Source organism: Phoxinus phoxinus (genome assembly GCF_949152265.1).
Source record: "Phoxinus phoxinus genome assembly, chromosome: 19".
NCBI lineage: Eukaryota > Metazoa > Chordata > Actinopteri > Cypriniformes > Leuciscidae > Phoxinus > Phoxinus phoxinus.
This window is the reverse complement of record NC_136894.1, coordinates 4,325,946-4,344,455: the sequence shown is the minus strand read 5'-3', so window position 1 is coordinate 4,344,455 and position 18,510 is coordinate 4,325,946. Positions and strand designations below refer to the sequence as shown.

The 18,510-nt window shown below is 37.1% G+C and overlaps 1 protein-coding gene across 3 annotated transcripts in view; it reads right to left on the bottom strand.

The window, feature by feature from the left end:
- The window catches only part of slc25a13 (solute carrier family 25 member 13), a 42,512-nt gene extending 24,836 nt beyond the window's left edge, over positions 1-17,676 (bottom strand). Inside the window, exons 1-8 of one of the 3 annotated variants that reach the window (XM_079590604.1) lie at positions 17,577-17,657; positions 16,969-17,019; positions 16,784-16,838; positions 16,110-16,270; positions 10,369-10,484; positions 6,835-6,974; positions 4,300-4,446; positions 3,141-3,279 (exon numbers count right to left, since the gene is read on the bottom strand). In XM_079590604.1, the coding sequence (XP_079446730.1) occupies positions 3,141-3,279; positions 4,300-4,446; positions 6,835-6,974; positions 10,369-10,484; positions 16,110-16,270; positions 16,784-16,795 (715 nt within the window). In that variant the 5' untranslated portion in view covers positions 16,796-16,838; positions 16,969-17,019; positions 17,577-17,657. Of the gene's footprint in view, positions 1-3,140; positions 3,280-4,299; positions 4,447-6,834; positions 6,975-10,368; positions 10,485-16,109; positions 16,271-16,783; positions 16,839-16,968; positions 17,020-17,576 lie in introns of all 3 variants that reach the window. The other 2 variants (XM_079590605.1, XM_079590603.1) reach the window with 2 other exon arrangements.
- Positions 17,677-18,510: the final 834 nt, after the last annotated feature.

Genomic DNA, 18,510 nt, shown 5'->3' with positions numbered 1-18,510 from the left:
CCAAAATGGTTGCAAGGTCATTTTAGTGGCTGTATGAAGTGGATGAATTATGTTTGAAAGTGTCCTACTCCCTCAGAAGGGCAGAGCACTTGAAGTAAACACTCTGAAGGGTGCAGGACGGCACTGTCACATACACCCTATATCGAGCAATACGTCCCTGACACATTATTGTCAATTAGAACATTACCTTGGAAACGCAGGAGCAAAATTCTCATTTATAGCTCTTAAAAGTGTTCTTTCACATCAAATATTGCCTGTTTGTGTCTTTAATTCAATATAAGTTCAATTTGTGCACCATCTCTCTTTGGAACATAAATATGTTAATAATATTTTCAACTAACAGTCCTTAGGTCTGCTTAGGTACACAAGTGAGGGTTTAAATTAAACCTCAAAAGAATTATTACCTCAAAATGAATGAATGCCACTCAGAATAACATGATTATAAACAGTAAAATTACTTCCTAAAAGCGGCCATGCTCCCGGTATTGTTCAAGGGCTCTTCATGGAGGGATTCAGCTGATCATTTTCTTTTAAAACGACCCTATGTGTACCATGCCTTCCAGTACGTTTCATTAAAATAAAAGCTACTTGAATTAAAGTTTTGTTCATAGAGTGTTACAAGGTTCAAGCAGTCCAAATATATTTTAGAGCTATTGTGCGGATCACTGTTCTATTAATAAACTATTCTTTTTACATATTTTTACATTAATCTGACTTGTGATGCAGCCTGGAATCAATGCAATATCAAACACCATGTTTGAACTCAGAACTGGCAAAACTCACCGAGTGGTCAGGGGTGTTCACTGATGGGCTTTAAGTGTAAAATAGCGAACTTGTCCTTTAATATTATTGATTTGACTGCTCTGAGAACTGAACTGAGCTGGACGATGACATAACTGCTTTATAGATTCATTGATTTACACAGTTCTTGAATCAAACTGAATCCACGCTGATCTGACTTCAGATGAATTATAACACTATTGTCTTTTTTTAGAGCAGAGTTGAATTCTGTTTGCATCATTAATCATTATTTTCCTGTTTATCACTGTAAAGCTGCTTTGAAACAATCTGTATTGAAAAAAGCGCAGTATAAATAAAGGTGACTTGACTTGACATACCGGTACACACATTCCTCCGTGATTATAACTCATTCAGATATTTAGTAAATCACTGAGTCCGGGAATGTATTGGATATCAGTCGGTTGTGCGGGTTAAGTGTAGAGTGGTAATGAGCAGAATGAACACAGGCCGGTTAACAGTGGGATTCCCACTGCACTGGTATAGAGTGACTAGTCTGAAAAAGGCAGCAAGTGTTCTTACACAGAGCCCTATTGAATGAAGGCCAGCTCAGCTTACCCCGGCCTTAAACACGCTGTGAAGTGTGAAGAACGCTCCAATCAAAGATCACGCAGGGCATCTGTCTCTCCAAAAACAAACACAAGCTACCGATAAGTGCGAGGAACATGCCGCCAAGAGCATTGGACGTGCCAAAAATCATATTTGATTCTACCAAAAAAACTTGGCCTTTCAAGTATCCGAGTGGAAAAGTAACTCTGAAATCAGGTAGCTGTGATGGGTAGCGATGAAATTCTGCTTTAGAATGGCCAGAAAACCGAGCCACGTTGAATGATTTTATACATTTGCAAGCTCTATTTTCTAGGAGATGTGTTCCCTATTTTCCCCAGGTGGCGAGCAATCGCTGTTGCAATGACGAAACTATGCTTCGGCGTACCGCTCAAAACATACGGAACCAATCAGCTGAGGGTCAACAAGAGAAGTAGACATGGAAATTCGCACGCACAGGTCCCACCGGAGCCCGATGGCGGCCTACAGCCTCTGTGGGAACAGCAGCGGTAAATGTAGCCTCCCCACCCCTGGCCCCGGTCTCCACAGGGCTGATAGCATCGCAGCCGGGGTGTGTTCAGCTGGAGTGTGTGTGTCCGAGACGCAGAGCTCCATTGCAGCCAGACTATGAGGGCTGTTTCACAGGTCAGCAGTTGGCCAGGGAGACACAGACCAAAGGTTTTTTAAGGTTTTGGGGGATTTGTTTCAAAAATGCACTCCTTGGTAGGGCTACCGACAGCTTTTCAAAGTTATTTCTCCTCTTTTAATGAGCTAAAGATCAGTTGTTAATAAATAAATAAAATATAAAAAAAATTGAGCAACAGCAAACTGATACAATATAGATAGATAGATAGATAGATAGATAGATAGATAGATAGATAGATAGATAGATAGATAGATAGATAGATAGATAGATAGATAGATAGATAGATAGATAGATAGATAGATAGATAGATAGATAGATAGATAGATAAAATTCTATATTTATTTTAAATTACACAATTTAAGTGCATGACAACATATATAAGAAATATGTAAATATACAATAATTCTATTTAAATATAGTTCTATTTAAATACTATAATTACATATTTATTTATATTAAATTACACATTATATAATACAAATAATTATATTGCCTTAACAACACACATATGACAAGTGAACAGGGATATCTACAGCAATGCATTGTGGGTAACCATGTGTTTTTGCGTCGCTGCGTCCGAAATCGCATACTGTATAGTATTTGGTTTGAAACTTACTTCATGACCATTTAAAAAAACATGGCGTCAGTTGCGACGACATTCACAAATCCTCTCCCGTGGCCTCATGGGATATTAAAGTGTCCATCATATGCACACTTCAGATTCTCACCGGAAGAAGTAGGTAATCCAGGTACTTTTCGTCTACTGTTTTATGAATACTATGAATTCGGGCATACTACTTCGCTCATTTATAGTTTTTCTGAAACACTTTATTTTTATTTTAAGGTGACATAGTTACACTTTACTACATGTACGTACTATAGTAATAACGGTAAATTGTGCATAATTACATGTAACTAACCCTAAATCAAACCCTAAGCCTAACTCTATAGTAAGTACATGTAGTTAATTATTATTACTCAGTACTTATTTGAGTAAGTACAATGTAACTACGTCACCTTCAAATAAAGTTGAACCAGTTTGTCACATACTATACATGGAAGTATGCATATTCGGACGCAGCGCCAGTCAGTCTAATCAGGGGAGGAAGGACAAGTCAAAACAAAACAGGATTAAAAAAAACCCACTAACCTTTAGTAACTTCCACATCTCTGCGGTTGCCTGCCAGGGTGGTGTAGATCTTCCTAATGAGCTCCATGTTGTTTAGCAGAGAGTTGAAGCCATTAAAGTAGGAAAAGCTGACCTGATGTGACGTACTGCCACCGGCTGCCTGCAAAATTGGCAGACGCACACACAGACATTTGCACGAAGACATCCTTTTATGAGGGACAGAGGTGATAAATAGCTGAGAAATCTATGGAGTGCCAAACATTAATCAATCTACAGTGCGGCGACATCTTTAGCACTTCCACCCCACAGAGCGCTAAATAAATACATGTGTTTCACAGAGAGCCACACTGGCAATTTCAGAGGGATTCAAGCTTGAGGGCCATTTTTAATTAAGCTGTTTTATGAGAAGAGGGACATATAAAGTGGAAAACTAACATGAGGTAAATCTTAAAATAGCATCTGACAGAATGCTTGGTGTTAAAGCTCGATCGGCCACTCTGATGCCATAAGAAAACAGGGAGGAAAAAGAAAACTAGGCAGTGACCACCAGACCAGCTAAAATATTAAGCAGTTAAACATTGAAATTTATCAAATGTATTTGATGACTTTAGAGACTGGCTGAAGTGTAGTTTAGCTGAAAGAGCGTCTTCTCGAGGCCTGAGAGGGTTTATGAGAGGAAAGCAAGAGCGGATTGTCTCTCACTAGATGGCGCTGTGTGCTTTGCAGAAATGGTGACGTCCACCTGAAGACCTGCTCTGAAGTTTCCTTAACCAAGATGTCATTAGTAAAATCCCTGCATAAACCTGGCCACAAAAAAAAGTATAAACCTTTATGTAGATGTGATAAAATGTTTATACCTCCTGTCTTGTTTTGCAAGGCATCTAAATTAGAGGATTGGGTGTATAGACTGGGTCTGACGAGCGTATTGTCTTTAATTTATTTCTAATGGCCTTGAAATTGTGTGTTTACAAACATCTCCCAGAATCCCAAGGTTTATGAGTCACAAATCGTGGAGAAAATGACAGACTCCATGGAGTGTGTATAAAACAGACTGCTCACACACACACCTTGCAAACAAATATCTCCCGGTGGTTTATGTGAAAAAAACGTCTATCCCGAAGCTGTCATGCAGTACAGCCACTGGCTGAAAAGAATAAAACATAATTAAAACTAAACTCACTGCAACTAAGCATTCCTCCACAAATGGTGTGAGCATGTGGGGTCTGATGGTCACCATGATGTCCCTGAAGTCCAGAGCCGTGACGGAGCCGGTCCTGACCTTGTCTCTCTGCGCAAAAGCCTGTCTGGCATGTTCCAGCTGCATCTCCTGCAACACAGTGAATGTCAATCTGTATCTGCATGCTGCTAGTTAACTGAATGCTGAATTGGAGCAATTTGTACTGCAAAAAAAACAAAAACAGATATAGATATATTACATGCATGTGATTTTATAACATAAACCAAGTGAGATGTAGCCTATGCTATACACAGCTGGCATTTATTATGTAAAAATGCAAAACAAATCATTTCTTTAAAAGGTCAAATCAGCTCCAGATGATATAAAAAAAGTTACATACAAGTTAATAAATAAAAAGATTAAATGAATCCTGTGCATTGATCTGAATCAAAATGCATAAATATGTTTAGTTTAAAATATAATATACATGTATATTAATAATAATCTTATTTTTAAAATCATAAATATTGTAATTATTTTAATAATATTGTACTTATTTTATTTACAACAAAAAGACAATGCTTTTGGGGATCAACCTTTTTTTTTTTTATTCGTGTCATTTTTATTCAACAAATTAACAATTAAATTATTGTTCATGATGTTTCCACAACATACATATTTGATTATTTTGCTTTGAGACATCTGATGGAGAGGAAACTCATTTAGTGGATTGTGCGACTCATCTGGAACGGTTGCAGTATCACATCAAGAGACGAGAATGACTTTCTTACACATCTCAGGCTTTTAAAGAGAGTTGTTTTTCTCTCTCCCAGCATAATTGAGCAGCCGGTCCAAAATACTGGAAATATAGGTCTGCTGTGCGAATATGGACGTGTCTTCGTATAGAAGGAACGCCTGCGCAAAAAACACTATTAGAGAAAATGTCAAAGCTTTGAATGTCAGACTCCGTGCTAACCTATTTCTGATATTATAGAAATGTCACTCTCCTCATAAAAAAATACTAAAATAACACGGTTACAGATTGTTACTGGTAATTTCTCTATTATTAACCTATTTTTCACATCAATATAAATATTTGCAAATCAGATGCTGGAAAAACAAAGACGATTTATTTAGGAGGGGGAATACGTCATGCTCCTGTGCCTTTCACAAACAAGGTTTTAAACAAGGAGGAAATGCCAGTAGCACTGTAAATAAAACAAGAGCAGAGGTAGAGGTAAATAATATCTGGCTGCAGATTTTCCCTGTCTTGCATTGTGCTGCTCCAGCCACAAGCATGTGGAATTGCATAATAATTGTGGCTCTGAACCTTACAGTTTACAGTTAGTCTCTTAAAACCTTAAATTACTGCAACTGTGAGTGTTTCAAAAGCATGGTTTTTATTTAGGCAGGAGAAGAACAGAACCCCCGAAAGCCAATATTGAAACCGCCATGGCATTTATTGTGCCTTTAATTGTCTTTGGATTCAAATAAAAACATTTGATGAGCCACCTCTGCTTGGGTCAATTATTTCAATTCAAGCGCTGGCATTGAAACCGCATTTAAACAGCGAAACGGTCTCATCATCAATGTTCAGGTTAAAGAAATAGCAAGGTGTTACACCTTTGGCTAAGACACAGTAATGCCTTTTCTGACGGAAGAGCCAGATTTCCGACATCTCGTATTTGTAGGAGGACATATTGACACAACGTCAGTGTTGGAAAGCATCCATTCATAAAGGAAAAGGAAAATTATTTCGAGAATTTGTGAGTTTCATTGAGACTAAATGTTCTCATCCGTGAAGCTGCTGGTTCATTTTTACAGTGCTGCATCAATTCTGGAGTGGATCAAATCTAACACCGGTTTTTAAAATCGCTCCAAATGACCATAAAAAAGTTGCCAATTCAAAGAAAATGAAATAAATGAAACGGGAAATGTGTTATTTCATCATTTTTCAAGTTCCAAAAACAAAATTAATCCCGTCTTGGCCACAAACACAATATCGGCGTGTTTCTCGTAGTTTCCCAAAAGCCCATCTGGTCCAAGTTAGGTTTAATATAAAAAGCTCATTCAGATATAGCGAGCGAGATGCAAACTTGGCACAGCGACCCCTCACACCCCCTCTGCCCGCTCTCAGGTCTAGACGCTATATTGGAAAATTTCTAGCACACCACAAATACAAAAGGAATACTGCTATTCTTCTTGTAGGAGAAAAACGTTACCTGTTTTAGGGGAATCGCTAGACTCTGAGGTTACGTCACCTAATGAGAAACAAATGCTGGTGTAGGAATATAACTCCAGTGTTTCATTAATGACTAACTAGGTCAATATGCCTCGTTGTGCTGCGGGAAACCGTGCCCAGATCTGTGTGTCAATCTAGGCAAGACCAGGCACAAAACACACATTACATCGATCCGAGCTCGGCGGCGGTGAAGGAAAGTGTGTGATGGGGACAGTATGAAAGTGAGTGTGTTCGGGTGTACGTGGGGGGGAAGGTGGGCAGAAGAAAGAGAAATTAGACAGCAGTCATATACCCACCAGCAGAAACTGAGTGAACTCCCCGTAGTTAAGGTGTTTCTTCCTCTCCGCGCCAAAGTGAAGCTGAACAAATTCTGAGTTCCAGTTAAAGGGGATGTGCTGGTGAATAGTGGTCTGACCGAAAACTTGTTTCACATCCTCTGAAATCAGAGATAAGCCTGGCGTCAGAAATGTCATTGTTGAGGATTGAGTTACAAAAACTATGAATTGTTAGATTCCTATGATTGTACCAGCAAAACTCATGTCTAAAAGCACAGCAAAGGCATCAAACTTTTTGTTTGTTTTTTAAAGATGGAAATACGCAAAGTTAAAGCATTTAAAAAAAATAAACATTATGTAATGTATTATATAATATAAAAGTTATTAAAAAATATGTAAGATTCTGCACTATTTGAAGTAAATGAGTACTTTTACAACATTGAACGTGACATTGTACAGAAAGTCAGATGTTTTCAAATCATTTCAAATAATGCCTAAAAATATGATCATCAGGATGTGGCGTTCATTAAATCAAAAATAAGAACAACACTAAGACATTGTGATATTCATGTTCATTTTTCAATTAAACTGTTCACTCATGCTGATGATATAATTAGTAATGGTGCGGTCAAATCGATTAATCGTGATTAATTTAATCTAACAAAGTTTGTAAATACATATATATATGTATATATATATATATACACACATAAATATACACAAACTCTCTCTCACTAACTCACTCACTCAATCACATTTATATATATATACAGTATATATATACACACACACACACACATTTATGTTAGATGCGATTAATCAATTTGACAGCACTAGTAATGAAACATTTTTATTAAATGTATTAGAAAAAAAAAAAATGCAAAATGCATCATTGAATTGAAGAACATGACAATAATAGCTAAGAAAAATGGGGTTGAACATTTTGCCGAAAAGTATTCCTCATGAAGCGCAACAACCAGGTTTTTTCCTATTTATGGCAAATCATATACAGTAAGCAGTCGTACAGCAGATGCTTTTTATAGTATTGCAACAGAGTTCCACTGTGGAGCTAGTCCAGACCTTTATTTGATCAGTGTTTATGAACCTGTCAACGCTTCTCAGTCCTTCTTTCGTTATATCGCTTTGGAGTTGCATGGCAGCCTGCAAGTTTATTACCTCTAATTCACCTAATTGAAGTTGAAGGGGAGGAGGAGGAGGGTGAAAAAACTGCTAGTCATTCATTAATTAAAACCTAAATTTTCCAAACCCTTAAAAAAAAATAACCCTTCATAATATGACTTGCAATGACAGGGTTTATTAAATGGTGAAAAAAGACTGTTTAATGTAACAGCAAGAGACCTTTAATGCTTTTAATGACATTAGAGGGTTATAAACGGGAGGCTCCTGTTAGCTTTTACACAGAGCGGCATTTCATGTTCCTACCCTCTGTAGTGCATCACAATAAACTGATTTTGACATGACCATAATCTTAGTCAGAAGTTATTTGCTATTTATGTTGAGGTGACTGCAGCAGTTGAAAAACAGGTGTATGAGACAAATACCGCCGTATTACAGCGACATGACGACACGAGCAACAGCACATCTAAATAACCGTGTCATATGTATATGAAATATGCATATGTGCATGCATTATCTGATCTTATTCCCTATTGACTAAAACAGGTTGATGAAAGTCTCTTTCTCTCCGCCTCGGCACTTTGGGTAGTGCATTTGAAATTAGCTGATCTGACAGGTCTCGCCTACAAAAGGCAAATTAGACTATTTAAGTCAATTAGGGAAATTTAACGCATGAGACACACACATGCATTCTTCTTGTGCCAAGTTCGTTTGCAACATGAATGTAACTGTAAATGCAGCATCTCATGCTATCATGTATTAAAATCCTTTGTTCCTAGTCTGAAATCAAATAACCACAATGAATGTACAGCGGAAGATTATACTGATCGTATTGTGTTTGGAATCAATCTGCATTTTAAAGTGGCTGAATAAACCGGATTAAGAGTTTTACCTTAACTGATTCTGTGACAGGAATCTGTCTGACCAAACAGGAATTCAGATTAGACTACTTCACATTAGGCCTTTGTTTTGAGGCCGGTGACTGAACATAAGGTGATTTGGAGTTAAACTCGATAAGCTAATTGATTTAGGCATTCAGCTGATACAATTAGTGATTATTAGGCCAAAATATGGAAATTCATGTGAAGGAAATTCAAATGAATTGAAATTCCTGTGATGAAACTACAATTTTAAACTAAAATATTACACTTTTTATCATTTAAATGTGCAAAACAAAACAAAAAAAGGGTTCTTGCAGAAAGTGCAGTACCTAAAACCTTAAACTAAAAATAATAAAAACATCACACACTTTTTATGGTGGCACTTTATTTGACAGTCCTGTACCTCATGTACATAATATGCACAATAACTGGGTAATAATAACTAGGTACTAACCATGAACCTAAACCTAACCCCTGTAGTTACCTTATATTACCCAGTATTTTCTTAGGTAAGTACACTATCAGTACATGCAAGTACATGTAAAATAAAGTGCACGCCTTTTTCTCATTAAATACTGTATGCAAAACAAAATCAAACAAAAAACAGAACAGAACCAAACCAAACCAAACCCCCAAAAACATTGTACATGTAAGTACACATACTGTAATAAAGTGAACAGAAAGTTCTCTTACAGAAAGTGAAGTGCCTAACAACTTTTAAATGTGGTAAATTCACTGATCCGCAAGGCTTTTTAATGCCTGAATAAAAGACACAAATGTTAAAAAAAACATTTATATATACTATTAAAAGCAGATAAAACAGCTTTTCCGCCAAGTAATATAGCTAATTTTCATAACTGTAGGCTAGCAACACAGCAGCTAGGCCCATTTTTACAGAATGTGATTGTGCGCGGACACAGGTGAACTTTTATCAACATTCAAACGCAGCTCAACCAATCAGAATTGACTGTTCGCAAAGACCCGCCCCCCTTAGTTACTGTCGCTATGTCCGACAAGTTACGCCGCTCTCACACACCACACCATGTTCTCATGCAGTGAAAAATACATTACGGAGCAGAGAGGAGACTGACAACACGCTGACAGACACAGACCAGGTTACTTTTGATATTAAACATAATAAACAAAGTCTCACCTTTCAAATTTTGTTATTTTTGTAAAGAAATTTAAACAATAAATACCGTTTTGTGGCTCTTTAATGTGTCTGACAGATCGCTGTAGAGCCTCAGTTAAAGCTGCTCGTGGACCGATCATCTCTTCCTTCTAGTTCATTTATAGCATCAAATAAACATGAATGAACATAAGAAGGAATGTTGTTTTAACCGCGGAAAGTCGTCAGTACACTCCGCTTCTCAAGTTCAAATCCTCCCATGTTAATCTACTAACTCTCCTGACTGCTTTGTCGGACAAAATGGCGGATGGCGAAGTATGATTGGTCAGATAACCTGTCAATCAAGCTCCCTGCGAAGGGTCAATTTCGATCCTCAACCCTGTTTTATAAAGAGCATTGTACACTTACCAAAAGTGGCAATGCCATTCCCGGTTTTGTCGAAGAGCTGGAAGGCGACCACGAAGAGAGCATCCGGAGCACACAGCACCGACTCAAACGCCAGAAACTCCTGGAAGGAGATCAACCTGATGGAGACAAACAGACTTACAGCCTACATATTGTGGACACTTCACTCCACCAGCCTGGCATTACATTATTGAATGATGAGAGGGTATCACTCGCTGATTACTGCTTCTCGTCGCCAAACAAAAAAAGGTAGCACATATTTTCATTGTGAACACTTGACACTTGAGTGATTTGTTCAACTGTAATTATCAGCCTAAAATTATGATGTACAAAACATCTAAACACACAGTCCAGCTTCAATTCTAGGCCCAGAGATTAAGTGAATGACAAAACAATTTGACATAACAGGCTTTTCAATGATCCCAATCTTGATTGAAGTGCTTCCAATTTGACTGTCAAATGTCATTACCTTACTGAAAATGGGACCAGTTCATATAAGACCCCCAGAATGGTTGGGAACTCAGTAAATCGTGTGATTACAAGAGAATCAACCAACCAACAAGTCATGCAGCAGTACAGTAAGGAAATGATCAGGAATAATTACTGGTATACATGTACAGTACCAGTCAAAAGGAGATACTGTACAGGTTTATACTTAATGTCTGAAATAAATTAATATATAAATATATTAACTAAAATATATATAGTTAAAAATATATGAACTAGGCCTATATATTTAAATATATTTATAAAATAATTACATAAATGTAAAGAAATTCATACTTGAACAGATTTGCTCTCATGTTAAAAAGTCTGAAATGATTAGGTGTGCTCAAACCTTTGACTGCCAGTGCACATTTCGAGAAGCCTTCATATATTTGGCACGATTTTAAGATTATTTCATTAGTTCCTATATGTGTGATGATTATTTGTCGAACAATAGCACCCATTTACTGTAAAATCAAGTAGACCAGCAGAAAGATTAAAAAATGATATCAATAAAAGGGGAACACTAACAGCAATACTTCTGCAAATGACTAAAAGTTTGAATCATAATGGAGAGCATGACATCAGAAAACACATAAACATGCACACAAGCGCGCACACACACACACACATGCAAACGCACACGTATCTACCTCATCAAATAACCAATTTCGGCATTCATAGGAAACCCTGGGGACCATGCAATCTAGTCTTTATTTAAGCGCAGTTCAAAGTTGCCTCAACTCCATTATGAATTTCACAAATGGATACAGCAATTACTCGAGGTCACTGCTAACGAGCAGTCCCAATGCATGCATCTCTAATTTATTTCAATTTCCAGGGAGCAATGATTACATTTTCGTGGCCACTCTAATTAATTTTGTTACTGATGAAATTCAAAGGAACTGAGAATTTGTGCGTTTCCAGCATGCCAAATCAGCCACATTGTGAAGTCAAGAGTAATTGTTTTATTAACTAAGCTGACAGTAGGAGAACAGGAGCCTGCTGTTCCAGAGTGGGTGGAGAGCTACAAAGGCGATCCGCTGGGCCCGGGCGTCCATGATTAAAAACAAAAAGCAAGGAGAGATGATACAGATGCTGACGCTTTTACAAAAAGAAAAGTCTGACAAACTCAGCGAGTGATTATTCTGCCTTCACGTGCCAGAGTTTCCTAGTTAAAAATTGGACATGAACGTCCTCTCTCAAGACGCATTTACCACTGGGAAGCTCTGGGATAATGCTGCCTTCACGGGCTATCGGAGATTTCCTACTTCCCACTTCTGAAGTCGTGATTATGAGCTCGTTGCATTCAAGTGCTTTGTTTTTGGAAAGAACAGGAATCCTGGAGGACACCAGGTTTATTCTTGCCTATTTATTGGGAAATTCTTATTAAAGCCAAAATGTTCTTTAGTGTCCCACTCATTGACAACCATGAAAACATTCACTGCACTATCTAGGCTATTTTGTAAAACATACAATACGCTTCAAATGACTTTTCATATATGTAGCCTAAATATGCACTACTTTAACAACAAGACAAGACGATGTAGTAGATGTTGTGGAAAAAAACTTGTTAAGAATCCGAGTCACAGTAGCAGTCATTCTCCCCTCCGTTTATGGCTCGCTTAACTCAAAAACTTGGGTATCAAAATGATCCCGAAGCTTCCCAGTGGTAAATATGACTTGAGAGGGCGTTCATGTCCAATTTTTACCAAAGAAACTCGTATTTACGATAATTCCAATAGCACATAAAGGCAGCATAATTTTGAGTTCCTGAATTGAGCGAGCCATAAACTTTAAACATGGCGGAGGGGAGAACGACTGCTACTGTGACTGGTATTCTTTACTCGTTTTTTCCACAACAGCGATATCGCCTTGTCTTGTCGTTAAAGTAGGGCTGTAAACGATTAATTGCGATGAACCGAATCCAAAATAAAAGTTTGTGTTTACATAATATATGTGTGTGTATTGTGTATAATTATTTTGTATATAAAATACACACACATGCATGTATATATTTAAGAAAAAAAAATTCTATTTATGTATAATATAAATCATATAAAAAGATATATGCAGTATATAAATGCAAATATTTCTCAAATATATACATGCATGTGTGTGTGTGTATTTATATATACAAAATAATTATACACAATACACACACATATATTATGTAAAAACAAACTTTTATTTTGGATTCGATTAATCGCGATTATGTTTACGCGATTACGCGAGCATAAGTTTTATACACAGCGAAAATAGCCTGTATTTGTCCGAAATTCCAGCAAGCTGACTATCTAGATAGAGTGGTGAATGTTTATATTGTCAATTAATGGGACGCTAAATAGCATTTTGTGTTTAATAAGATCTTCCTAATAAATAGGCAAGAATAAACCTGGTGTCATCCATGATTCCTGTTCTTTCCGACAACAAAGCACCGAGCAACGAGCTTGTAATCCCGACTTCAGAAGTGGGAAGTAGGAAATTTCCAATAGCACGTGAAGGCAGCATTAAAGCGCATCTCTGACACTGGAAACCATTGGAAGGCAAGGAGGGACTTCTAATCACCAAATGGTATCGCTTTCATTTCAGATCAGCTTGATGGTCACTGTAATTGATTTTGGAGTGTATCTGCATTAAATGCCCTCCAATCAACATACACAAAAATGAGTTGTGCATGTAGTTTCCCCAGAGCCATGCCAGACATGAGGCTTATGATGGTTGATTAGCAGTTCCTTGACTACTAGAGAACAATTACACTGGTACACAAACACACTTAAGATGCTGTAGCCATGAAAAACAAACTAAACCGAAGCTCAAATAATAAGCCTGACAAAGAACATTTTCCAACCATCAACTAAAATGGCACAGAACCAGAAGTGTAACATGGGGAACGCAAGAAGTTTTATGTTTCTCAAATATGACACTGAAACGATTTAATAATAAGGACAATTCATGTGGAACTTTGTTTTTCTAAACACGAAAAAAAACTGGAAAATGTTAAATATGCTACAATTTAAAAGTCTGGGGTCAGTAAAAAAAGTTTTTTTGAAAGAAATTAATACTTTTATATAGCAAGGACACTTGTTATTAAATTGACAATAAAGATATTATAATGTTACAAAAGATGTATAGGTCTAGTGTTTTTAACGTTCTATTCATCAAAGAATCTGTCAAATATTTATCATGGTTTCCACAAAAATATTAAGCAGCACAACAACTGCTTTCAACATTGATAATAATAGGAAATACTTTGAGCACCAACTCGGATCACATGACATTAAAGACTGAAAATTCAGCTTTGCATAACAGAAATAAATTACATTTTAAAACATATTAATATAGAAAACAGTTATTTTAAATTGTAATAATATTTCACAATATTATTGTTTTTACTGTATTTTTGTGCAGTCTTGGTGAGCATAAAATTTAGAAGAGGAACATACTGTAGAAACCAATTCATTTGTTGATATTTTCGTAAAATAAAATAATATTATGCTGCTATTAATTTTCAATGTTTGCCATAAATACGTTTGTACAATGCATCTCCCAGCGGGTGCCACGCACCTTTAAATTGTGTTGTTTCTAAAACCTAGAGGTGCTGGTAAACACTGTCCTTAGCAGAAACACTATTTACAGACTTATTATTTCAGTGGTTTAGCGTTGTAGCTTTTATCCATGACAGGTGAAGAGAGAGCACCTTCAATAAGCTCTGGCCCTGTCATTGTCACTGACAAGCGTAGATGCGGAGGGACGCGGGCTGGTTTAGCTTTCCCTGAGTGCATACCTCAGACCAGCCTGAAACCACATGGGCACGGACTGCCATTTTCTCAGCATGCGCTCTTTACAAAGTTTTAACCCCCAAGATGCTACGGAGTTTCACACTTGAGGAGTTTTTCCATCAAAAATGGAGAGGGGAGAAAAGATAGAGGCAGAAAAGGAGAGAATGTCTGGCAGATCTTTGAATCAGCAGGGAAGTCTACATGTGTTGAATGACTGATTCAGAACCGTTGGCAGGATGCCGCTCAAACAGGGCTGAGTGAATAAAGGAGAAGTGATTCAGTGCCTGATGGATGTCACCATATCACTTGATTTATTCCAGCTCAGGAGGAGGTAGAAAATGCATCATGCTGTTTGTATCCATCTCATGAAACCGAGATAACCTGTGAATCATCTCAATCAGATGAAAACCTACCTCGGTTGTAAAACACTTGGTGTTCAGCAAAAACATCGGATTCGGCACCCACACAAACAGAGCTTTTAGCTCTTGAAGCTTTATGATTTTGAATACATTTCAATATTATAGCAAGCTACATGGACTGCTGTTAGAACTTTCTCATTGCAATCTTGAGACGAAGGCCTCAAAATGAACGTTTCTTAATTTGCAACATTCCGCGATCCTGACGGCATGAAGGTCCTGACCACAGCCGCCACTACGACCAAACCTCAGAAATCCATATAGTATATCCAGATCTTTCTTTAACTAGCTCAGTAACCTACATGCATTGTGTGAGTGTGAATAATATTTTTAAAAATCCAAAGATAAACCGAAAAGCACAACGCTTATATTTCCATAATCTTGATTAAATCAAACAATCCCCCTATTTTTTTCCTCAAAGCCCGGCGAATAAATAAAAAAAATCATGTTCTGAAAGAGAGCTCAAGCCATGATTCTCTAATAGTTATCCGTTAATAGCTGAGATGCAGCAATTTATCCATCCTCAAAGTCGCACAAAGCACGAGAGCTGAATGGCACAGGCAATTACAGTGCGTGTGTACCTCTCCCGGTCTATGGCAGCCCTAATAATGCGTGCCGTATGACCACATGCGCGCGGCCCGGCTGGTTGCCATGGTAACGCACAATCTTTTTGGACTTACGCTTGCGTATCATTGGCCATCATTATGTATCATTAAAAGCATACATATTAATGCAAAAAGGGGTTGAGCCGTGCTGCCTGAAAGGAGCAGCACCTGAACAAAGTGTGGTGTGTTAAGATGTCTGACCCTTCATCCTAATGCAGGATTAAAAGCGGAAGATACCGCCGCATAATCCACATCCATTTCACAGCAGACGCTTTGTTTATGAATCAAATGAACTATGAACTGTAATTTACACAAGTCGTGAATTATTAATGAAACACACAAATTTACACTGTGTGTTTGGTTGCACAATTTGATTTGTTTTCAAAATAAAACCTGCGGTTCAAGTGCAACTCAAACTTTTATCACTAGCAATAAAAATAAATATTATTGCTGACCCATTTTTGGTCTGGTCCAGAACACCTGCCAGAAGAACGGTGGCCTCCTTGGACAGCCTTATGTCTGTTTGTGCATGGAGGAACTTGGACACGAAGTCGTCGGGGGACATGTACTGCTCTCCATTCTTCTCCACACTGGCATACTGTGAAGGAAAAGAAAACTGGGCTAATGTTATATATTTAATGCTGAGGCCACTGCAGTACAGAACAGATATTGTAGATAAAAACCTGATTAACATTAAATATGTAATTGATGCATTTTATATAATAAACCAGAAAACTCAAGAGTCATCATTCAATTAGTCACTTAATACAGAGCCTTGTACAATGTAGTATTCCATGAAATGTGGCCAACCACATCACATATTGCATTGATCACAATAGTAATCATAAATATTTAGTATTACAAACCCGAGACAGAATAACCAAAGAAAAATTATGTTCACAGTTAAGGACAACATGAACAAAAACAACATCATTTTACAATCATCCAGATGGTAACCCGATATAAGAAGGCAAGAAAAAGGCTGATTATTGATAGGAATATTAATTAAGCATGTGTTAGTTTTTTTGATAATTTGATGTTAGATTCATTACTTAAAATACGTTATTCATGCAAAGTTTTTTTCTCGTGCTTTTAAGGAACTCTGCGTCGTATATTCATGTGAACTTACTAGGAGTTCCATATAGTGCTCGATGCATTTTTAAATTAATCCTCAGGTTTTCTTTCTGTAATGAGAAATTTATTAAATGGTTACATCAGATAGAGGTATATCTCATTGACACCAGTGCTTAGATGTTGGGCTACGTTGCCATCCCTTCATTTCCAGACTCTCAAGGGAGATACGAGGTGACATACCTTCAAGAAAATGGACCTGAGCTCTGCTGGATCAGCCCTCTTTATCATTACCTGTGGACATAAACACATTGTAATCTACATATATAACAGATCTACATGCATACATTATTACACCCAGTGCATATTAACATTATTTTAGGATACTTTTTATATAAATATATATATATATATATATATATACATATTCCACTTGTAATGATGATCGTTTGTGTTGTAATTATTATTATTAAAAGCATCTTATATCTAAGCAACTCAACTTCAGCTCACTTCAGGAATGTTTAGCATCCTATAAACCCCATGACACTCATTCAAACACTCCAGCAGACAGTGGACAGTCTATCTACAGGGGTTTGACCCTTCATCAGAGCTCACTGAAGTGCTCTTGTGTCTCAATGTCATTGACAGACGCTAACATTCACCCAGGACATTAGCAGGCTAACTAGCTCTGTCACACCGGCTACTGTGTACTGAAGGTTATCAGTTAATCCGTGTTTCTCCAGAGTCCTGCGATGATGTTTTCTGGACATACACGTATGCTTCACGATAAAACACTGCGCTCCGTTCATATGCAGAAAGCGACTATGTTTCTGTGCGGGAATAACGCTTACCTTTGCTGCCATGATCAGCTAACGCACAACTATAGCAACAGGAAGACTTCTAGAGCTTGATGACGTTTCCATGGAGATCACGTGCGGGACGGGAGCGGCTGGTGCGCGTGGAGGAAACAAAAGCGGATGAAACACTCACGTTGGTGCAGTCGTGAATCCTGTCCCTATCAAATATATTCGATAAAAAATCGGTCTTACACTGTAAGGATATTAATCATATTAGTTTATAAAATTTTCAAAAAAAAAATTTTGTTGTTAAAAAATATATATATATATTCTTGGTCTTTCTAATATTTCAAACAAAACATTAGGTATAACTTCATAGGGTTTTTTCCCCCTGTGCCCTCAATTTAAATCCTGATAGTCTTGTAATATTTAATAAAACAAAAAACCCATTCTTACAAAAAGCCTAAACAAAAAAAAGCCATTCATGGCAGCCAGCATCCTACAGGAAGTGATATCATTTTGGTAAGAAATCAATTATTAGCAGTGGAGTTGATGAATATGTTTTGCATTACTTGCTTTGACTCACTCTAACATACAGTTACAGAAATCAGTGTGATCATTTAATTAAAAGAGCATTAAACATATACAAATTTACTTTCATGCTAACAGTCAATGCCACACTGAGTAATGTCAGATCCTTTATCTACAATAAAACATGATGTGCTCATGATGTGCTCATGATGAAATGGAAATTGCAACAATGGAGAATAACTGATGATGTCATGTCATCTAATGATTACATCAAGGTAAAATTAAAGATATTAAAGATATAAAGAGTTGTAATAAGCTGTAGTTATGAGTTTAAGTAAAATAAATAAATGAAGAAAAGGAGGACATGCTGAAAATCTAAAGAACATTAGCATTTAAACAATTTCTACATAAACTCTATATCTTCATAAGCTTTTTTTATTAAACCATCGACTATTGA